This window comes from Antechinus flavipes, chromosome 2 (genome assembly GCF_016432865.1).
Source record: "Antechinus flavipes isolate AdamAnt ecotype Samford, QLD, Australia chromosome 2, AdamAnt_v2, whole genome shotgun sequence".
Classification (NCBI taxonomy): domain Eukaryota; kingdom Metazoa; phylum Chordata; class Mammalia; order Dasyuromorphia; family Dasyuridae; genus Antechinus; species Antechinus flavipes.
The window spans coordinates 561,721,079-561,745,906 of NC_067399.1; the positions used below are offsets into that span (position 1 = coordinate 561,721,079).

A 24,828-nucleotide genomic window follows, 5' to 3' on the forward strand; every position below is an offset into this window, starting at 1 on the left:
GAAACTATTCTTCTTTTTTTTTTTTAAATACAAGTATTCTTAAAGGTATAAAAATTTCTATTAGTGCTTATATTGAAATAAAAATCAAACAAATATTGAACACAATACAAAAATGGTCTTTTTCATTAAGTCCTATCAACCATAAATTGTTATAAGTAACACAGATGGATTTCCAGACCTTTTATTATTAAATGAAATGCTTGATGAAAAGCCATCTGTATATTTCTAACCATATGTATGGGAATATTTGACTAAAAAAAAAGCAAGGAAACAGGGATCACTGAAGAGAATGATAAGCAATCATTACACAAATCTAGTAAGAGAATAAATTATCTGTTCTATTTCTATGCAAAATAATAACAAAATAATAGAAGCTCACAAGAAGCCTCAGTGGTATATTAAATAAATAATTTGTGTCTATTATGTGTGTGCATAAGTAAATCCACTTAAGGACAAAAAGGCACCATATTTTTTTAATGTCCAGTAGATGTCTAGCCTAGCTGAAATGGTATAAAATGTAAGGAAAGCAAAGAAATCCCAAAAATCATATCTTTAATTGCCTAAAACTGTACTAAGACTTTTGGGACACATTGTAGTTTACAGATTGCCTAGGACTGAATCCCTACAAAGATTAATACTAGAGATATCCTGACATCTTTTCTAACCTGTTTCTTTTGTCCAATCCGATGTGCTCGGGCTTGTGCTTGTAAGTCATTCTGGGGGTTCCAGTCAGAGTCAAAGATGACCACAGTGTCCGCTGAAGCCAAGTTAATTCCTAGGCCACCCGCCCGTGTTGAGAGCAGAAAGCAGAAGTCCTGTACATAAGGCAATACACCACTTTATGTCGTGTCTGTCTCAGAAATAGTTTCATACTCCAATAAGCCCTGTATCCCTGGAAACCCCTGCAGTTGTGAAGAAAAGTGAGGGCAAACTTTATAGAAGCTAAAAGACTGTCCAGCAGGTGATGGCAAAGTGAACTTTCATTGTAAAAGAGGAAAGAGCAAACAGTTCACTAAAGTAGGCATGAGAGCCTGAAGAAGTACAATGGGTATTATAGTACCCATATTTAACAAATGAGGAAACCAAGATGGTGAGAGAGGAAATTACCTAATAGAAGTCATAACAGTTGAGTAGCAGAACCAAAATTCAAACTCAGAGTCACTAACTCCAATTCCATGCTCTTTTCCTGAATATCTTGCCACTTTATTTCATATTCAAAGACATCTAATTAAATGATTACAAACAATGCTCTTAATATTGAGTTTTTCTTAAATTGATTGACTTTTCTGTGTAGATAAAATTTAGTAAAATAATATAAAATGGTACATGAAAATATCTGCATGAGTGAATTAGAACTAGTAAAGAACATAGATTACTACAGTTCAAAGAAAAATAAAGTAGAAGGATATGTACATTTAAAATAAGTGTCCAAGTGTAGGAAAATGCAGTCTACAAAATGGCACAAAAGTCTATATATATGATTCCTATATCATGGCAATAAGAACAAGAGAAATTACATAGAAACAATTCAAAGCCAAGACTTGGAAGTACATAAAGAAATATGAAGAATGAAAGATATATTATGAAAAAAATGTTTATCCAGATCTATACATGTCAATATGTATATACATATTTATATAAGTCAAAAATTATCTCAGTTTTGCCTGGAATGGTGATGATAAAATAGACTTCACTTTCCAAATGGCAGTAATGTAAGTTAGCAATTAGATATGGAAATACTGAAAGTCAATAGCTAAGCCACAGTCAGATGACCCAGTAAAAGGTATCTCAGAGATTTCAGGGAGGGGGGAAAAAAAAAAAAAGGAAGTACTAAGGCTTTCTATTTAGAAACTAATAATACACATTTCTCTAGATGGGATTTCTCACTTCAGGAAAAAGACTCTCTACTCTCACCCCCACCTCTATCCCCAAAAAGGCAAAATAAGTTCAAAACTTATTGGAGCAAAAACTCAAAAGAAGCAATATAATTTTTATTTCTATTCTTAGAGAATTTTCAGAAAATGTATTTGTTTGTTTGAAGTAGAAACAGGTAACAAAAACTTTATCAGAGAATGAGACAGATACCCAGAAAGAGAAAGAGAAAGATGAGAGAGGATAGGAAAAAAGAAAGAAGGGACATAATGGGTATTCAACCAGTACCCAGTTTTATCAAATGCCTTTTATACATAAAATTTTAGTAGTTCTGCTTTGAATAATTTAGCCAGAATAGTCATTGAGAATTAACTTTTTACTACAATAGTACACTAATAACCAAAGCAAAATTTTCTTATTCAGTCCACAAAAACTACAAAACTTGAAACTTGAAGTAGACCTAAATAATCATATGATCTCACTCACATATATGAAAGGAATCCTCTTCATAACAAACTGACAACTAACTGGTCTTCTAGGCTTTGCTTTTCTGCCAAATGAAACTATGCCAGTGCCCATGGGATCTCCACCCTTGGTCTCAAAGCAAAAAGACCATTACTGATGAACACACACACTTATTTTAAGAGTGTTCTATGCCTTATGACTGAGAGGACAAGTCTGTCTCTTATGTTCAAAATATACTCTAGCTTTGGGATTACTGATACCCCTCCCCAGAGATATCTGGCTTATCTGGTTTTCCCACTGTTTCTCTGCCTCTTTTTTTTTCCCGCCCTAGAACATTCATACCTCTGCATAGCTTCCATTTTTTTGCTTTCTGAAATCTTGTATTATCTATAGTCTAACACCATATAACTGATTAATTTATCACATTATCTTATACTTTTTCTAGTTACTGCATTTGCTCCTCCTGTAAAATCCCCAACAGATGAAACTGTCTTACAATTTGCCCAACATTTAACACAGTAGCATAAAGAAGACACTTAACAAATATGTTCTGATTAATTGATTTATATTCCACAGAGTTTAGTACAAAGCTGGAACCAATTGCTTGACTGGGTGAAAAATATTTCTGTTACTAAAATCAAGAATAATAAAAGTACTTAGATAGACATATTTCTTGTTCTTTCCTGGTAAAATTGAATCCAAAGAAAATCCATGAAGTCCATTCTCAGCCACATCCAAAAAGTAGTAGAGCCCTAATAAGAATTTAGTTCTTTCTTGCACATAAGCTTCTGAGGTTATCACCTCATCAAAGCTAATCCTTCTAGCTAACTAACCCAATTATTTTGCCCTTGCTACCTCTCCAAGATCCAGCAAGTTTATCACTTGAACCATATAACAATGGCGTTGCTGCTAGCAGAAATTATTATTCAAATATAGGAAGATAAGCAAATCTGAAGATGCTTGCTTTTGAGAAACAAATTAAAGTGATCTTGTCAAGGTTTTGGAATCCTTATTCCTTTTCCAAGGCAGAAATGGAGATGATGGTAATAAACAGCTTGTAAAACTCAGTATATTAATTAAATTTTAGTTTTTCCCCACTATCTTCCTTACAATATTGTAAAGAAAGCACTTTGTAAACTGCAAGGCACTACATATATCTGGAACTGCAATTATTACTGATTTACAGTCTAAGGTTCTCCTGTAACAAAACCATGCAGAGAATGCTATACCTCAGATCCATCTGCATTGAAGTGGTCCAGTGCCTGTTTTCGGATTTCTCCCTTAATCGAACCATCCAGACGCTGTAGAAATAAATCAGCAAAGAATTAACAGTCAAGGAAGACCAACTGCATCAAAAGCCGAAAACACTACAGGCTTGCAACCTTCATTTGTCCCCAAGAGGCACAGACTAAAAATAACCCGAATGCCCTGGCCAGGTCTATGTAATAAGGACTCTGCTTAGGCAGCATACCTCTGACATGGGATCTCTTGTTACACGATCATGGCTGAAAGGCTCTGATTCAGTGTTCCCTTTTAGGCTTATCTTAGGATCAGACCTTATACCAAGGACTATGAAGAAAAGAGTGGCAACCCAATCCTTGTTAACTCCTTTGTTTTAATTATATGTCTAGGTACCAAACAAGTTTGAAATGAGAAATAATATGACTGATTACAATGTGTACCTAGAGAAAAGTATTTCCTAAGGAAATCCTAAGTTTATACTGATTTAAGCAATTTTTTTAATCATATAATTTTATTTTTGATAAAATTTTTTACTACAATAGCACAAATACCAGAACACACAATATATGAAAATATAAATATATATACACAGGCATATGCATATGTATATATACACACGCTGATCATTATATCACATAACTTTTACAAATTTTTTATTTAAATTTTCATACACTTTTACCTGCATCATTTTATTTCTACCTCTCAACTTTCATATGAGTTAATAGACAGCTATTATCATTTTCATTTTATAGATGATGACACCAAGATTAGAAAAATTAAACTACCCAAGGTTACACAATTGATTAAAAAGTCAGGAATAAACCCAAATCTCTAAATTCCTGGTCCAATGTTATTTATTCTGACCAAATCATCATCTCAAAATTTTATTTCCTCTCTTCTAGAGTATACAAATTCCATTTGATTTTTCAGCCAAAAAGAAATATGGCCTACAATATCCCATTCTACATTTGAGATCAGAAGAAGCCATTTCATTGCTGCTAATAATGCAGATGACCTTATGACTAAAGCTACTATGACAAGAACCAGAAAGGAATGGGTTCCATCTCAGGTCTTGCAAAAAAGAAAACAGGATTGTTGCTTCACAAAGAGAAGATTACTTTCTGATTGTATCTGGTATCCATTAAGTCACTAAAGTAAAAGCAATGCAGGGATCAGATACATTAGGAGAGAATCTATTTCTGTGAAATAGCCACACTATAAAACACTACTGAAGAGTTAATAAAGAAAAATAATACCAAAGACTAGAATTTCTAAACCATTTTGAATGGTTCTATTCTAGACCACTTTAGAAGAGGATCTGCTCGTGACTCTGAAGTTAAGATTTAAAAAGGGAAAAAACTGATGCCTACTGACTTAAAAGTTCCTTTAAAACTATATGTAAATTATGGTACTACTTGAAAGGACTATCATTCCCGTCAAAGTCACACAAGTTAAAAACAAATCTTTAACTCAATCTACAATAAAAACAAAACATATAATTCAACTATTCACCATATAAACCATTATAAATAAGTAGATCAGAAAAATCTGCCAAATAAACATAAAATGAATTTTTTTCTTGAGTATTCTCATAAACACATACCTGAATAATTGTGAGTGAGTAGTAACAGTCTACGTTCTACTCAAAGAATTATTCTAGGAGCCAATGGACAAACAAACAAAAAAAAAAAAAAAACCCAGTTCAACTACCTCCAGATTCAATTCCAAGTTCACTGAAAATTTCAACAACTTTTTTTTTTTGAGTTCCTGTGATTCCCTCATCAGACAACCAATTTTTCCTCTCCATTATTCAGAGATAAGAAGCAACACACCTAACTTTTACTTTTTTCTTTCTCAAATAAAAAAGAGTGACCTTCAAATGAGTATTTTATTATGGAGAAAGCCTAGAAAAAGTTATTTCAAAATAAGACCCTTCTTAGACTTACTTCTAGATTTAGAATAATTAAAAGAGTGAAATTTTTCACTATAGGTCAGTTTAGTATACTTGCAACTCGATTACTTAACATACTTACCTGGAAAGGATAATGTTTAATAGTCAGGTATTCAGCCAGAATATCCAACATCCTCACCATCTGGGAGAAGATCAGAACTCTGTTCCCCCTCTCTCGAAGTCTTGTTAACAGTTTATCTAAGAGGATCAGCTTCCCACTGCTCCTGATCAGGGACTAAAGAACTAAAAGTCATTCCAATCATGAGGTTGAAACATTTCCCCATTTATACACATAAAACTGTGCTTGATTTTAAAGAATTCTTTTCATGAATGCTTTTTAAGTAATCTGGTTTGGGATTTGCCTATACCCTCTATTGAGAACCCCCTTATAATCTGATTTCTAACACCACTCTTCTATTAAAAATGTTCTTAAAGAATCCAGTGGGTTTCTTCCCTGTTCTCATACTTTTCAAACTTTCTAGAGTATTTGACAACAGTGATCAATTTAGTACTTTTCTGGCTCTTGCTTCTCTGTCTCTCTTTAAATTTCTTCTTCTCTTCTTGCCTTTTAGTATTCCCAGAGTTCATCTTTTAGTCATTGCTCATATACATAGTTTCCATTAACATGCCTATGAGGATAATTCCCAAACCCACATCTTCCCTAACTTTGATTCTATCACCAATGACATTTGATTACAGTCACTTTTGCAATTTGCTATGTACTCTATCTCTATTTGTTGCTCTAATTTTTTAATCTATATAAATCTTGGCATCTCAGGAAGATCATAATAGTCCTCTGCCGTGTCCTCAATGAGCTATTTATTGTATTTTTTTCTATATCTCTTAGCACTTGTGCTAAATATAAAGGTGCTTGGAACATTTCTTGAAAGCATTTTAAACAAAGAATTAAGTCAGTAAAAAATAATCTACCACCTTAATTTTTTTGGCTATTTTTAAAAGATAATTTCTTCAAATAAAAAATCTTCAATAGAAGTTTCCCAAAACCAAATCTCTAAAAGAATGAGAGAGGGAAAAGAATTAATTTGAAGATAGCTAGGATAAAGTTTTGTTACAGATTTTATTTTATCAAGGATTTATTTGTGGATTTTAAAAAGAGACAATAGCTATATACAAATAAGTACCCACCAGCAAGATCTCCTGTCCATTTTCACGTTCATTCTCTTCTGGAGGCTTAATCAGATAGCAGTGGTTACAGCATTTTTTCAGTTCCATCACAATATTAAGGAAACCAGATGTGCTGCCTCTTGTCCCTTTGGAGAGAGCCTTGTAATTCCTAGTCAAAATCCACCTGTAGATGTCAGTAATATAATTCTCAGGTCAAATTTTAAAATAATAAGCCAAAAGGAGAGGGAATGGAAAAAAGCTTCAAGGAAATGTACCAGGGGGGAAAGTAAATATTTTTCTTCTCCATTCTGGGTCTTCATAACTATAATCACATCCATGATTTTATTTATATATCTCAACTTTATGACCATGAAGATTCATGTTAATTTTTTTTAATGAAGTTTCTTTTCTCAAGCTATCTTAACAAGGATCAAAGTCAAAGAATTCCCTTACTTCCAAGACCCAGAAAAATAGATTTATAACTATGAAACACCTGTAATCCCCCCTCCTCCAAAAAAAAGGGAATATTCAGTACAGTGGCTAAATATTATGACATAGCCAAAGTGTTAGGTTGAAAATGTATACAAGGATACCTTCCTCTAACTTTCATCAATAAATGTATGTTTTTCATTTTTCCATCACTACTTTTTACATTCACTTCTTGGGAAATTTCTTAGCTCACCCACTGTCTTCTTTCCATCAAAAAAGAAAAAAAAGGAATAAGAGCATGGCAACATTATAAAAACACATACAGCTGGCAAGGACAAATTGAACCAAACTAAAATTCCTTCAAGATGTCAACTAAATTGGAAGAAGAGCCTATTTAGGTTAAAGAGTTGCTCCAAATGCAGGGCAAAACTAAGAAAATGGGTCTTAATTTCAGTATTTTCGGTGTTTGGTTTTTTTCCCCTCTTTCTATGTTCATTGTTTACAGATATATTTTAAATAAGATTTATTGCTTATTTCTTAAGTATTATAGTCCTTTTCATGTCACAACAGTTGAAAACTATTGGATTACAAATTCAGGTAAGTTGTGATTAACAACACAAGACAAAGGAAAAAAAGAATCTTTTTTTAAATATGCTAACTATAAACAAAGCATAACTAAATAGGATGCTACCATTTTTTCAATTTTTATTTTAATGGACACTTATAATTTTAAAACATTACTTTTCAAATATAACTAACTGGTCCAAAACTTTGAAGGTACAGTTTTAAATTATGAAAGCCATGATCTGACCTAGTGCCAGCCTTTCTATAATAGAATTTAAACCAAGTACACAAATCCTTTTGTACTAAATCTGTTGCATCTAGAACACTTCAGCTGAGAAAGGATGTTCCTCTCTTTGTATCAATTCCAATGTTATTAGATGAATATTCTTCAATATAATGATCTGTTTCCTGGGGCAAAGAGGAAAAAAGGAAAGAGTATCATTATTTCTCTGGGAATTGGGCTATGTTTTTGACCATCAAGCAAGAACAGAATGGAACTAATTCTCACATGTGCTAACAAAAAAGGGCTGGAAGAAGGAAGGATTTGGAAAAAACAAAACAAAACACACCATTATCCAAAATTGGCCAAAATAAAAAAGAAAAGCAAGATTTTCACATAAAGCTCTTATTTCCACCTGCAGCCTCAATACAATTTAATGGCCACCTTAGAAAGTAACTTACTTATAATACTGCTTCTGAAGGACAGACATCTCTACCCTGAGAATCTGTTCCACTTTGGCTGGAAGAGATTTTTCCACATCCTTTTTTACTCTTCGAAGAAGGAAAGGCTCTAGAACCTTATGAAGACTTTGATAACCATTTTCTCTCCCCTTTCCATGGTCATCTTCAAAATCTTCCCAGAACTCAAACCTAAAGATGAAATACTAATTTTAAATTATATGAGGACAATATATTTAAATTTCTTTAAAAAAGACATTTTTGTGTTATAGAATTAACTTCATAAAAAGGTAACTAATCAAGATAAAATTACTGAATTTTGAATTCTTGTAGAAAGAAATAAGAACAGAAAACCAAAAAATAAAAATGGAATGAAATAAAAAGAATCCAAAATTTAAGCATGAGTCAGAAAACCAATATAACTAACTGGGTTACCTAAATAGTTAACATTTGTTTTATGAAATAATCCAGTTTCTGAGACTAGTATATTTTTGTTAGATAGGATTATGAAAATGAATTATGGAAATTTTGTGAAGGAAAATTATGGTGATTTATAATTTTGTAATAAAGGTAATTTAATTGGGAAAAAAGAATTAGGGCATCTAGGTGGTGCAGTGGATAGAGCATCAGCCCTGAAGTTAGGAGGACCTGAGTCCAAATCTGGTCCTTAGACACTTAACACTGCCTCACTGTATGATTCTGGGCAAGGCACTTAACTACAATTGCCTCAGTAAAAAAAAAAAAAAAAATTTGAAAACAACTATCAGATACAAATTTCAGTTGTTACTTAAATAAAAAGCCTGTATTGTTCCTGGAGACGATATTTAAAAGGCTCTACTTACAGAAAATCAAACAAAGGTATGTACAAAACTACAAAACTGGTTGGTTCTTTGACATCAATAGAATTCAGGATCACAAAAAACAATCCAAAAGACCACACTTAATTTAGAAACATGTAACTAATATACGTTCAGTCAAAATTATGTAGCTAAAACTATGCTGAGTTCAATGGCTGAAGCAAGTCATAATCTTTAATGAGGCTAATAAAAACTATAATTCAGTAATTCAGAATAGGAATATTGGGACTAAAAACTATCAGAGGTATAAAATAAAGGGGAAATTATTTTACAATACAAAGAACAGTGATTTATCAAGGCCAAAAAAAAAAAAAATTCATTCTTAGCGATGTCCTGCCTATGCTATGCCCACTCAGCTCAGACAGAGCACAGTGCCTTACATTTTAAAGGAAGTTAATAAATATTGCCTGAAATGTATTAACTGAAGTCATATTTATGGATTTGGTCACTTTATTCCATGATTATTACCATTAATACCACTCTGTGGTCTGACAAACACATACTTCCAGGAAAAATTGTGCATGAATCAACACAATTATCATGACTATTGAAAAAAAAAATTAAAAGCATATGCAGATTCATCTTAGTACATACAAGATAGTATACTATTAATTTGCCATAAGCAGATTACCCTCAAAAATAAAATTGTCAATATTTTACAAGATTTATTTTCCTATTATGGACTGCACACCATATAAAAACTACCATTGTTTGAAGCTTAAAAGTTAACAAAATGCACAATACAAAATAATAATTTTTTTTTTTGTTGGAAGCTGTTAGTTAATTCAAGTAGGGAATTTCAGATGAGGAAACAGCTTCAACCAATTAAGATCAGCAGTGGTTCTGAAGCTTAAATTCCTAGAGTTGTCTGAGGCAGTGAGAGGTTAAATGACTTGGACAGGAACACATCACCTGTATATGTAAGAGATGAGATATGAATCTAGATTATTTTAGATTCAAGGCTAGCTCCTGATCTACTTTCCTATCTTTCAAAACAAAATATATTCAATGTATTATCTTTCATGATATAAAAAAAAAACAAAACTCTGTTGGGGTCATTTTGTCAAAAATGTCACCAATTCATGTTATTAACTTCATTCATTCATTCATTCAATCATTGGCCAAATGCTGACGTTTCAACTTCCACAATATCTTTCACATCCCACCCCTATCCTAACTTCACTTCTATTCACATAGCTATCACTTTAATTCAGGCCTTCATTACTTCTTACTTATATTATTGCTATAGTCCAGGGGTCCTCAAACTATGGCCGTGGGCCAGATGCAGCAGCTGAGGACGTTTATCCCCCTCACCCAGGGCTATGAAGTTTCTTTATTTAAAGGCCCACAAAACAAAGGTTTTGTTTTTACTATAGTCCGGCCCTCCAACAGTCTGAGGGACAGTGAACTGGCCCCCTATTTTAAAAATTTGCTATAATCTCTCAATTATTTCCCCCTCCTCATTTCAAGTCTCTCCCAGCTCAGTTAAAAAAAGTAGTTTTCCTTAAGTACAGATCCATAGTACTTTCCTACTCAACAAACTTCTGTGGTTCCCACTGTTCCTCCTAGATTAAATAAATATAAAAGTCTGATCTTAGAACTAATCAAATAGTGTCCCAAGCTATCTTTCTGATGTCACTATATATTGCTCTCCACTTTGAACACTGATGAGCCAAACAGAACTCTCTATTGCTTAAATATGATATTATACCTACCAATTTTTGTGGCATTGTTCTAGCTGTCCTCCATATCTGGAATACAGTCCTTTCTTAATTCTGCCTCACAGACTTCTCTTCCTCCAAAACTAAAGCTCAAGCACCACATTCTACCTAAAGCTTTTCTGATCTCTTCAAATGTGTGTAATCTTCCTTTCAAATTATTCTTTATTTAGATATTTTACATTTACTTGGTTTTATTCACTATATAATTTTATTTCCTTATAGTCTCTTCAAATAGAATGCAAACTACAGATCAGTAAGAATTGTTTCATTCACTACATGTCTACTGAAATCACATGGTAGGCACTTAATGTATGCTCAGTGATTGACTGACTTTGCACTAGACCTTTCCCATCACAGACATGCATGCTTTGGTACAAATATATCTCCCTATTTTATACTTCACTGGATGTTTATTATCAGTTATTAAATAGTCATTTATACTGTTAACTCTCAAGAAATCTTAAATGATCCTGCTATGTGAATGGAAGATACTTTGCTGTAAAAGAGCCAATAGGCAGTGTTTTGTTCTACAAAATCAAATATTTTTCATTATCAACATACAAAGTACAACATAGGATTTATATCTCTACATTGTTCAGTCACTTGTGAGATGGTAAAGATGTGGATCATTGCTTCACTACATTTGCCAAATCTGGCTTTAAAAGTAAATTCCTTCAAATGTAGATGATGAGACAGCATTACATTCCAATTCCAAGTACCCCCACTATCAAAAGGAAAAGAAATTAGAAAATAAAGAATGTAAGTAAAAATGACTTAAACCAACAAAATTTCAAAAGGAAGAAAATTCAATTTAAAATCTAGAATATGAGCAGATAAATGAGAGAATGAATATTAAAACATTAAAAAGATTATAAACTACAATAAAATATTATAAGATAAAGGAAACTGAACCTACTAATGAGAAACTAATTTCAAAACCCTCTGGAATCCCCAAAAGCATGGAACAATAAGATGGTGCTCCAAAATGGTTCAAAGGAGAAATTTTTTTTAAAAGTCATAAAAAGAATAAGTCTGAAGAGAAAAAATGTGAGAACTTATGGCCTGAACAGCAAAAATAATTAACAAAGAAAAACTTAAATCCATGTTGGCAAATCTCTCCAAAGAAGGAAATAGAAAGCAATGGATTCAGAATATAAATATACTGAAGTAAAGGACTATCTAGAAAAAGAGAAGCAAAACATGACAATGCTAAAAGAATATATTGGCTCTCTACAAAGCAAAAGCAATTGATCTGGAAGGCAAGAAGCTCAAAGATAACTTAAAAATCATAGTTTCAAGAAAACTATCCAGAACTTCTAAATACAGAAAATAAAGCACCAATCAAAACAATATACAAATTGCCGCCAGGAAAAAAAAAAAAACTTCCAGTTTTGACAAACAACAGTTAAATTTAATAACTGCCATACCAAATACCATATACAACAAACAGCCCCAATAAAGACCTTCAAATGTAAGAGAAATGATAGTCAAATAACAGCATTCATCAATATTCACTAGTAACTTCTAATTCAAATAATCATATTCTTCAATGTAAGAGTTTAAGATGCAATCCAAAGTGACAAAAAAAAAAAAAATAAGGTAAACATAATCAATGAAAAAAGACAGACGTTCAATTAAAATGGGACATTAGAAATATCCCTACCCCCCCAAAAAAAAGACATGAACAGAATATTTAGCTTATAAACACTCCAAACAGAAAAAACAAGAAAGATGATTAAATACAAGCAAAATGAAAGAACACTTAAATTGTCCTATCTCTAAAGATTATTCTTTTAAATAAAGATTACTCTTTTAAAAGAATGATTTAAGGGACCGAAAAACAAAACCATTTTTAATAAATTAAGTATACAAAAAAATAAAGATAAAGGTAGAATTTAAAGATCAGAAGCAATTAAGTAATACAATAGACAGAGTACTGGACCTGAATTCAAATTTGGCTTCATTAGCCATGTAAACCTGGTTATGTCATAATTTTATCTGTTTCAATTTCCTCATCTACAAAATGAAAATAATAGAACCTACCTCTTAGGTTGTTGTGAGGATCAAATAAGATTATTTTTGTAAAACATTTTGCAAACTTTAAAACACTATATATATGTAAACCCTAGCTATCATTATGAGATGGAAAAACAGCTATATAGGTTAGTATGTTGACACCCTTTTTTGTTTGTTTTTGCTAACACTAAAATCTGAGACTTTCTCCCTACTTTTTTATCTCTTTCTCCTTTGGATACCTTTTATATAGGTCCCTAAATGCCCTCACAATAACATCACTTTCAATATAATTTTCCTTCATCTATACTCAATCCAAGCAAGCTACTTTTTCCATCTTTATTCTCTTTGTAAAATATCATTTCTACTACTTCTGTCAGCACCTCAGAGACTGTTTCAGAATCAAAGTGGAGACAACTAAAGAGGGATACTATAATCAGACATATATAAAGACATTAAAGCATAAAGACATTAACAAAAGACTGAAAAAAGTTGATCTACAAACAAAAGAAGGAAAACTATTCTCACAAAACATATTTTATGGGAAATACAGAATAAGGTCAGTTAAAATATGCTCCCAGAGGGGCTATAACAGTAAGAAGCTACTGTTCTGGAAAAGTCCACTTAAGATCAGCCATATCTTGATAAGAAATACCAAAAATACCATCGTGTATGATTTTGAAAAATGCCTAAATTGTAGTTATTGATACAAATTTCTCTAAACCCAAGTTTTTCTTTACACAAAAAAAGAGTAAAAACAAAAGAACTGGCTAATATTTATCCTCAAGTAATTGAAAAATAAATCCTAACTTTGTTAGGAAGATGGCTTTATATACCAGATAAAAATCAATTTTGCTGGCATAATGATTATGACCAAAGCAGTAACTAGGGCAGGTAGACCAGAGCTTTGTCCCAGTGCAATAAAATGTAAAGAGTGTAAAAAAAAAAGTTTGACATGCCTACTTCAGGAGCCACTAGAGTAACTAATTCTTCTTCCTACTTGACTTAATTTATTTTAATTACTTCATATATTATTTTTGTGTTGATAATTAAAAAATTGATTTGAGGGTGGGTTTTGCTGGCTTGCCCTAAGCACATTTTATGCTGTTTACCCTGGACAAACTGCTAGTTATGACTTTGATTGTAACTAATAAATGAGAGCTAATAAACACACACACACACACACACACACACACACACACACACACACAAAATGCTCCCAGGCATTTTTTATTTTTTTTTAAATATTTAAAAAATGCATTGCTGGTGGAGTTGTGAAATGATTCAACCATTCTCGAGAGCAATTTGGAACTATATCCAAAGGCCTATAAAACTGTGCATACCTTTTCATGCAGCAGTGCCATTACTGGGTCTTATCCCAAGGAAATCATAAAGGAGGGAAAAGGATTCACATGCACACAGATGTTTGTTGCAGCTCTTTTTGTAAGAGCTAGGAACTGGAAATTGAGTGAATACCCACCTGTTGGGGAATGGTTGAATATGGTTGAATAAAATATGTATATGAATGTAATGGAATACTATTCTATAAGAAATGATGAGCAGGCTGATTTCAGAAAAGTCTGGAGAGACTTAAATGAACTGATGCTGAATGAAGTGAGCAAAACCAAGAGAACACTATACATGATAACAGCAAGATTATGCAACGATCAACAGTGATAGACTTGGCTCCATTCCAATAGACTTAGAGTAGGAAAATGTCATCTGCATTCAGAGAGAGGACTATGAAGACTGAAGGTGGATAGAAGATTATTTTCATCTTTGATTTTTTGCTTTTTATTTCTCATGGTTTTTTCCCTTTTTGTCTGATTTTTTTTTTTTAACACAACATGACCAAAATGGAAATATGTTTCAAATGATTACACCAGTTTTAAGGTATATCATATTGCTTGCTATCTTGGAGAAGGGGAAGGTAAGAGAGGGAAAAAATTTGGAATACAAAAGCTAACAAAAATGAATGTTAAAAACTATCCTTATATGTATTTGGAAAAATAAAATATTATAGAGAAGGAAAAAAAGGCCTTTCCCTTCACATAGATTGCAAGAACTTTCAAAGTGACTATCTGGAGGCAGCAAGATGGCACAGTAGATAGAGCACCCACTATGAAGTCAGGAAGACCTGAGTTCAAATCCAGCTTCAGACACTTAACACTTTCTAGCTCTATGACCCTGGGCAAATCACTTAACTCTAAATGCCTCAAGGGCCCCCAACCAAAAAAAGTGACTACTTGTCTTATATCTATGTATTTTGAGTTCAGAACCTTTGATGCTCTAAGAGATCCTTATCATTTTAACAAATACCCGATTTCTAACATAGCTCACAAAATATTTCAGAGAATTTTTGTTCATTCACTTTAATAACTTTACAAAGAAAATAAAACTATATCCTAATTCATTAAATAATAGTTTTGTTTTGTTTTACTTCTGAGGCAGCTAGATGGTGCAATGGATACAGTATTGGTCCTGGAGTCAGGAGGACATGAATTCAAATCCAGACTCAGCACTTAACACTTACTAGCCATGTGACCCTGGTCAAGTCACTCAACCCCAATTGCTTCACAAAAAATAAAGTTTTACTTCATGCTTATTTATGTTTATGTATGTGAAAGTATATATGTATATGCATAAGTGAGTTTATATATGTATATACATTATATGTAGCTATACACACATATTAGCACACAAAAAATATAGATGAAAAGATTGGCTACAAGTATTATTTGCATTAGATTAATAATTCTCACATAGGCATATTAACTTTTCAAAGATAAAAGAACAATTGCTGTCAATTATCTCTTTCACACATCCAAGAATTCACAAAGGAAAATCAGGGTTAATTCAATGCAAATTATCAACATTACTGAACAATCAGGGAGGTTGGGGAAGAGGAAAACAAAAGCCTCAGACTTATTAAAGTAACATTACTTTGGTCTGGATGAAAAATAGCATACATTAGAAAACCATTTATTATCATAAAACAATCACCTCTAGATAGAACTTAGTAGACATTTAACAGCATCAAAGCAAAAGACTGAATTGTCTTCAAATGCAATTGCAGACCCTAGCCAAATAATTTTATGGACCTGCATCACAGAGTAAGCATGTTACATATACAAAGATACTTTCAGCAGAGGCATCTTGGTAAATATTACTTTGCCTTTCTGAGGTTATTGTATCTGAATTCAGTATAAAAGTCTATTTCAAAATTTCATCTCTTTTGAATAATTTTTCAGCACTTTTCAATTAGACTAATTATATATTGTAGTACTTCAGAGACAGACCAATATGCTACTTCACTATTATTTGCCATACTTCATAATTTTTTGCCTTTACAAATTAATAAGTTTAAAATTTCTGGCAGACACAATATGTGACTTCCAAGAATTCTGACCTCTATGACTTTTTTTATCCCAAAATGATTTGATACTACTGTTTCCATATTTATTTTGCTAAAAATCGTGCTACAACCTCTACTTTCCACAAATCATGCCATTTGTTTTCCTGGATGAGTGATAAAAGATTTAATATCATTTGCCATTTCAAACATTCTAGTATCTTTTGAAGTACACAGGAAAGAGCTTACTTCTCTGGCATAATAAAGTGCAGCAAGGACCAGAGCTCTTTGAGGGAATTCTGAAGAGGGGTCCCAGTAATCAGGAGCCTATGGTTGGACTTGAAATCAATCAGAGTTTTATACAATAAAGAGTCATCATTCTTCAACCGATGGGCTTCATCCACTCCCAGAAAGGCCCAGTTAATACTGCCCAGCACAGTCTAAAGTAAAAACAAAACAAAACGAGCCACCAAGTCAGATGGGCAAGTGGTTTCAAGTGTTAATTATCTCCATGCAAACATCATTACAAATGTAAGTATGGAAAATATTCCATATTGTCTTAGATGTGTAAAAGATCACTTGTGGTCTTAGCTGCTTAGACTGGGGCATGCACTAGTCAAAAATAAACTACAATCCCTAAAAAATTATGAAAGTAAGCCGCCTTTACCAAATAATGTTGTATATCCCCAGTTGTAAGATCAAATAAAAAAGGAGGTTTGGAGCAAAAATGATTTGTACTCTTCTTTTTCTTATATACCATCCTCCTCTTGACTAGACTCCACCACAACACTAGGATTTGAAGAAAACTCAGAAACTACAGATTTTATCAGCCTAAAAACTCTTCCCTTGGCTAGAATCTGCCTAGAACTAAAAATGGATATCTTTGTAAGGAGTATTTTAGTTCTTATAAAGACTATCTTCAAAAGGTTTGACAAGTTTTACAATCTTAATTTTATGTGAAACTTATTTTCTTGTAGAGAGCAAAAAATTCTCTTTTAGAAAATAATACAATGAATAATTAAAACAACAACCACCATCTACTAGACCAGGAACAGGAATGCCAGACTTTAGTCCTAAATCTATCACTGACTATTGTTATCTCATGAAAATCTCTTCACTTCTGTAAATTCAGGTTTCCTCTTCTGTAAAATGTGAGGGAATTGGATTAGGTTATCTCTAAGTGTTCCTTCTAGCATTTGGTTTCTTTCCTACCAAGGTTCCCAAAATAGTCTTTTTTCCCCCCACAAAGGTCAAAATCCAGAATTAACTGTTATAACAAAAACTGAAAAACACAGACCCCTACAACTTGGACAAATATTCAAAAATTTAAACATACATACCTTATCTTTTAGGAGGATCTCATATGTTGTTATGAGTGCATTAAACTTTAGCCTCTTGGTTTGAGAATGGATCCATTCATATTCCCGTATCTATAAAAGAAATCAATACTGGAAATCCAAATATTACTCAACTTTATATCATCCAAAAAACAGAATAGTTGGCTCTTGCTATTGTCCTTTATCTCTCCCTTCATTTCTAAGTCAATTCTCTAGGGGGAATAAAAAACAAAAGCTATAACCGTAGCCTTTACTTCTCTCATCTACTTCTCCAATTCTTGTTTCCAACTTCATAATGCAATGAAGTACCCCAAGAGAGTATGACCAAACAGCAAAAACAAGGCAGGTAAGACAATTACTAACCCCATGAAGTGGGGACTTGTCTCAAACCTCATTCTTTTTGACCTCTACATAACTTGATACTATTGACTATCCAATGCTCTGGCATTTTCTTACATTACTCTTTCAATAAAGGGGTTGATCAGATGATCTTTAAGATCTCTAATTCCAATTCTATGATTTTAGGATTTTCTTACCAAACTATTTCTCAGATTCTTTTGTTAAAATATGCCATGCCCTTGTCTGTGGGTATCCCTAAGACTCCATCTTAGGCTCCTTCTATTGTCTCTGCATTCTCATTTTGTAAACTCATCAAGTCTTATGGTTTATATTATTAACTTCATGAAGATAATTTCTAGATTTATATATTCAGCTCTAGTCTCTTTCCTAAGTTCTAGTTCTATTTCATTACTTGCTTATTTTGAACTACAAGTACCCCAAGCATCTCAAACCCAACATGTCCAAAAAAAGAACTCAATGGTATCACTATCATCCAGGTATTCAATCTTGATGTCATCCTTAATACCTCACTCTCACTAACCTCAGAACAATCAGTTGCCATATCCTGTTCAGTATCTCCATAATACCTGTTGTATTCATTTCTCCTCTCTAGTCACACAGCTATGACCATAGTCTAAGTCTATATTTCCTTTTGTCTAGACTACTTTTTGGAATTATTAGAATAGCCTACTTCTTGATTTCCAGGCCATAAATCTTTACCCATTCTGATCCATCTTCGACATAACTATTGATTTTCCTCAGGTCTAGATCACTTCTCAATCACCCCAGTGGCTCCCTGACATTTAAAGCACCTCACAATTAGGCTACAGCCTACCTTCAAAGCATATTATCCATTCCTACCCTTTATATTTCCTCTAATTTAATCAAGTTGACCTTGTTAAATGCTACAATACTCCCATCTCCCATCTCTGAACCTTTATGCTGGCTAATCCTCCAACTGGAATGCACTCCTTCCTCCTCTCTTAAGATGCTCAACACTCAGCTCAAGGCCCTTTCTGCCTCAGGTCTTTCTTGATCCCCTCCTCCCCCCAACTCCTGTGTTTTCCCGCGACAAAATCAACTTGCAACTATTTTGTTTCTGTTTAAAAATATGTATACTGTCTTTCCTAATGGAATGATAAAATTTTTCAGGGTGAGGACTGCTTCATTTTGTCTTTGTATCCCTGGTAGTTAGCACTATATATAACATACACACAAAGTATATTTTTAAAATGTTTTTTGTCTACAGATTCTATTTCAAGACTAGTTTTATAAATACAAAATAACTGAAGGTAGTGGAAAAATACATGGATTAAAGTATACGTAAAGATTACGACTATAATTTCATTTTCTGTGAGAATGTGTGTGTGTGTGTGTGTGTGTGTGTGTGTGTGTACATGCATAAGTGTGTGTATTCAAAGGAGATCAACCTACCAAAGGTATTAACATGGTCTCTTAATAATGAGCTCCTCTCCCCGTGAGCAAATTTTGCAAAGGCAATACTTTTATTCAGCACACAAATTAAAATCTCAATATTTTGGATTTAGGGAAAAATATGGATTATAGAACACTTTGAAAAAGGAGTTAGAATTTCAGAAACTTAACTGTTACTTGAATAAATGAAAAGTATTTTTGCACTTAATATGTATCAGGCACTGTACTAAGTGCTGGGAATAAAAATACAGGGAATGGCTACCAGAGATAAAAAATAATCTCTCAAATTACAGGATTCAGAGCTAGAAGGAAACTTCAAAATCATAAAAATCCTACCCTCCTTATGTAGTAAGGCAGTCAGGAGATGTAGTAGCTATAATGCCAGACCTGTAATCAGGAAGGCCTGAATCTAAACCCTGCCTTAGACAATTTCTGTTAAGGGATTCAGGGCAGGTCACTTTGCCTCCATGGGGATCGTTTTCTCACCTAGAAAATAGGGATAATTATAATATTTACCTCCAAGGATTGTTGTGAAAATCAAATGAAGTACTATTTGTAAAGCATTTTACAAAGCCTTAAAGCACCATGTAAATGCTAGCTTTTTAAAAAAAAATTTGTTATATTTGAGGCCCAAAGAGGTAGCCATTGAAGTAAAATTATATCAACGATGGGAGGAAATACATTAAGAAAAAAAATTTTTTTGTTCAGACCTGAGATTTCACTCTATCTACCATTAGAGATCTGTGCTTTCTTTTCAATTCAGTCTTTGAGGGTACTCTGATATACCAAGTGACTATATAAAGCTATGATGTATCACAGAAAGACTGAACTCATGTGTTCCTGACTCTTGTCCTCTATCCACAATACCATGCTGAATCTTCAGAACTAATTCGTCTCAAAAAATAAAATAATTAAGACTAGCTAATGTCAGGCAGAAGCTTTCTTATTTTGATGGGAGAGAGAACTGGCACAGGGGAGAAAGGGAAGCTGAAAGTGACCCTTCTCCCCACCCCCACACACACACATACATTCTTTGATAATTTAATCATTTTACTTAAGAGTTCACTCTTTTTACTTTTAACTACATAAGAATAGGTATATATTGCATGAATATTTCTTCTACATATTTAATATCACAAAGACTTGTGACTTCATTAGTATGGTCTCTCTCAATACACTGAACTTCTCGGTAATTCAGAATTTTTAAAGAATTTTTTGTGTAACAGAATCTTGGCAGACTGGTGAAGTCTATTAAGTCCCTTCCACCTTGGTAGTAAGGTGAAGACTATGGACCCCTTCTCAAGGTAATGTTTTTAAATATATAAAACTACACACAGGATTACAACAAAAACAAATTATTTTAAATTACAATTATCAACAAATTTTAAAAACTGTTCCTAAACCTCAAGTTAAAAAGTCTTACAAGTTTTGCTACAGCCAAGAAACTAAACTCTAAACTAATATGATTCTCCAAATTAAGCTGATCCTTAGAAAAAAAGATATTCAATATGTTGTCAAGTCCATACTAAATTACTTAGTTTTCCAGTTTGGTTAAATCTTACAATCTTAATATGTCATCAATATGACCTAAGAAAACCTAGTCATACCTACAACACAACATGGTAGCTAAGTACAACTTTATTAAAAAACACCTTAATAAAATGTTTGGTAAGGAAATCACACGAGCAGCTTAGATTAGGAATAATTTAACTGAATTATATGACATATATATCTACATATATTATATATATATCTCATTTCTCTTTTTTGTTTACACACCGTGTTTCTGCTCATCAGGTCTCCTATGTAAACTACTACATTAATCTCTGGTGCCCATATTTCAAATTCCCTCTGCCACGAAGTGAGAGTAGATAAAGGCACCACCACAAGAAAGGGGCCATACAGCTGGTGCTGATGGAACAAATAGGACAGAAATGATATGGTCTGGATGGTTTTTCCTAGGCCCATTTCATCAGCAAGAATCACACTGTTACTCCTAAAAGATAAAAAAAAAGAAAAAGGAAAGAAATCATAACTCATCCAAACAATTTAACGAAAATCAAAAAAATATAAAAATGCTATTTCTGCTGATGAGTCATGCCAATGAGTCAGTGAATAAGTAGAGTTTACAGTTGCACATCTTAATTTCCTCAATATAAAATAAAATAATCACTCTGTGTAAAGCAATGGGCTAAGGACTGGGGACACAAAGACAGACATAAATGATCCTTGTCCACAAAGAACTCACGTTCTCATGAGGGAGAACAAATACAAAATTAACTAGATAGACACAAGATATGCAGAGAATATGTTAAGTAATATCAAGGGGAAAGCACTAGTAGTTGGGAGAAAATAATTCTTTTTCTAATAATTTTGAAATAAAAATCATTTACAATGCCTCAGTGTCTAACAATATAATAGTTATTCAAATGTATGATGAATAAACACAAATGCCACCTTAAAATTCTATTCATCAAAAAAAGATGTATGTGTGTATATGCCTGTATACACACACATATGTACACACAAATATCCAAACATACATGTAAATGTGTACATTCACAGAATATATGTGTGTAAAAATACATACACATGAATCTAAATATATATCTATATGTATACACACCCATGTACATATTAAATTTAAGTCAAATTTCTTTGAGATTTTCTTTACTATAGCTTTGACCTGACGCTTTTCCTAAAATGGGAAGTGACAACTGATGGACATTTATGGTCAGAGTTGAATCATAAAGGGACAAAGATTACTATCCATATGTATGCATAAATCTGATATTTACTCTTTAAACTGATATGCTATGTATAAATTCTTAAATAACTGGAATTTTGAGAGTGAAGTCACATAATGTTTAGGTACTGTCCTGAAAGAAGGGAAAGAAAAATCCATCAAAGTTCATAAGCAAACAGCAAATTAAAAAAGAGAAAAGTCTTAAAGTTAACCTATTTACTTCTAAAACGTGAAACAAGAAAGCTAATATTAAATTAGTAAAAATAGTTAAATATAAAACCTCAAGTTCTATAAAATGGGGAAGAAAAGGAGAAAAATAACTAATAAATAGCTGACAAAGGGTCTCCATAATATCCAGGTATGTGCTTATTATTAGTTTTAGTTATTTTTACAAAATCCACATTTGAATTCATTCAATTTGAGTTAAATCTCCCCCAAAATAATAAATTTTAAGGAAGATTTTTATTTTATTTTATATTATTTCCTTTCTCATCAGTATGCCTGTCAGTAAAAGGTGGGAAAATGGACATATTTATAAAAGTGATTTTTCTGGAATTTTTGTGAGATAAGACTATAATGGCAATTTAGTTTAATATTATTATATAACCTGAATCCGTGATGATCTGTTTTTTCCTTTTTGGCAGATTCTGAGGCAAGTATGAGATAGTATTCATTAAACCAATTATTCCCTTGAACTACAAATAGGTCAAGTTATTACCATTCTAGACAAATACTTAATGGTTCAGGGCAGTAATATCCACAGATCAATGTTCTCAAGTTATACATGGCTATTTCACATGCAGCCAAAATTCAAGATTTCCCATTTATGTATTACATTACATTGTGTCATGATGGACTCTGCTAACCATGCAGTATCATGTGGTTCTTTTAGCTAATGGTGACTGCCAAGACACTTTAACTGGAAATGCCATCACTTCAGACACAGTCCTTTTTAGCAAAAAGACAGGGTTTGTTTGCTTTTATTTTTAAACCAAAGTTTTATTTTTGTAGCTATCAGTGAATCAAAGAATGGTAAAAGTTGGTAACAACCTCAGAGATAATCTAGTGCAATTCTTTGAGGCACAAAGCACTTGAGGGACTTGTTCAAGTTCCAGAAGCTGCTTAGTAGAAGCAACATATTCATTCCTTCTATTAAGCCATTATTTGACTTTGAGCAATTAAGGCCTAAGAGGGGGAAAAAAGCTTAAAAATAAACAGATTAATTAGCCAGGATACACAATTGATCTTAACAAATCTTCAAAAAAGTTTGCTCTAAATGGAACAGTCAAAGAAGCACTTCAAATGACAAACTGGGCATAGCTATTTGGGTACAGCTCAAGCAACAATTTTTCCCTAGCATAGAAGAAATGAAGATGAAAAGAACATTTTCATCTATTAAGAGTGTATATTTCTTTTTTTTTTTTAATGTAGCTTTTTATTTACAAAACATATGCATTGGTAATTTTCCAACATTCAGCCTTGCAAAACCTTCTGTTCCAACTTTTCCCTTCCTTCCCCCGACCCTCTCCCCTAGATGGCAGGTAGTCCAATACATATTAAATCTGTTAAAATATATGTTAAATACGATATGTGTATGCATAGTTATACAATTATCTTGCTGCACAAGAAAAATCGGATTTAGAAAGAAGATTAAAAATAATCTAAGAAGGAAAACAAGAATACAAGCAGACAATAACAGAAAGAGTGGAAATGCTATGTTATGGTTCACACTAAGAGTGTATATTTCTACTGAACAAACTAACCACCCAGGAAAACCATAACAACTTTTTTCTTAGGCAAGTTAAAACAATAAATAACATCTCAGGGTAAAAAAAAGAATAAAAAATTAATAGCTATTTCTTTCTTTATGTTAAAAAAAAAAAAAAGGCTCCCTTCAACTAAGAGTTTTCTTTCCATGATACTTTCTTCTATAGTAAAAATAAGATATTCTTTACTATGTCAAGAAAGCCTAACAAAGAGAGGAAAGAATAAATAAAAAGAGTGCTTGTGTTTATCTGCTACTTACTTGCACCAGGAATGAGCAAGCCAATTGAGGCCTTCTAACTGATAATCTCGGAGCTCCAGGTTCTCTCCACCTATGTATGCTGGTTGTTTTTTTAAAGCAACAAACCTTGGTCTCTGCTTCAGGACCTATAAAGGCATAATTATCAAAATATTCTAGAATAAAGTGATCCAAATATGGAAAAAAATTCTTATGATTTTGTTCACATGTTAACCATAACATATAAATGCTGTAAAATGCAATAAAAAATATGAAATATGAATTTCATCAGTTTTTTTCTATCTTCATCACGTATTTATCCAATGCCTTAAAATAAAAAAAATAATAAATCATCAAGAAATAAGGTAAAAGTTAAAACTCAGGCATTCTTTGCATTATTTAATATCCTGAATCTATACTGGTACATCAATTATATTGTAAAAGCATGTCTCTTTAAGACTCCCAAGTTTCCAGAGAGCAAACTTTTATAAAATATGTTATATTATCACTTAGCATAGCACATTTGCTTAGAAATTGCTCCTTTATTAAAAAAGACAACAGAGCCTTCTCCTAAGACTATTCACATAAGAATATATAGGATAAAGCCAATTTTTAGTCTATCTGAATAAATTTAATTATTGAAATACCAAAAAAGAACTTTCCTATAATAAGGTGGTTTTCCTTGCTGTAACTAAGTGGTT

General features: G+C 32.5%; 1 protein-coding gene across 7 annotated transcripts in view; it reads right to left on the reverse strand.

The window, feature by feature from the left end:
- CHD2 (chromodomain helicase DNA binding protein 2) overlaps nt 1–24,828 on the reverse strand; it is a 143,631-nt gene that overhangs the window by 54,045 nt on the left and 64,758 nt on the right. For 6 of the 7 annotated variants that reach the window (XR_007951067.1, XM_051981042.1, XM_051981041.1 and 3 more), the window contains 9 exons: nt 24,152–24,276; nt 21,159–21,375; nt 17,610–17,699; nt 16,519–16,709; nt 8,330–8,518; nt 6,677–6,839; nt 5,613–5,765; nt 3,567–3,638; nt 666–815 (listed from right to left, as the gene is read on the reverse strand). Coding sequence is in view for 6 of the 7 variants with exons in the window: in XM_051981042.1 (XP_051837002.1) it covers nt 666–815; nt 3,567–3,638; nt 5,613–5,765; nt 6,677–6,839; nt 8,330–8,518; nt 16,519–16,709; nt 17,610–17,699; nt 21,159–21,375; nt 24,152–24,276 (1,350 nt within the window). In the remaining variant the exon portion in view is untranslated. Of the gene's footprint in view, nt 1–665; nt 816–3,566; nt 3,639–5,612; nt 5,766–6,676; nt 6,840–8,329; nt 8,519–16,518; nt 16,710–17,609; nt 17,700–21,158; nt 21,376–24,147; nt 24,277–24,828 lie in introns of those variants that run through there. The other variant, XM_051981046.1, reaches the window with a different exon arrangement.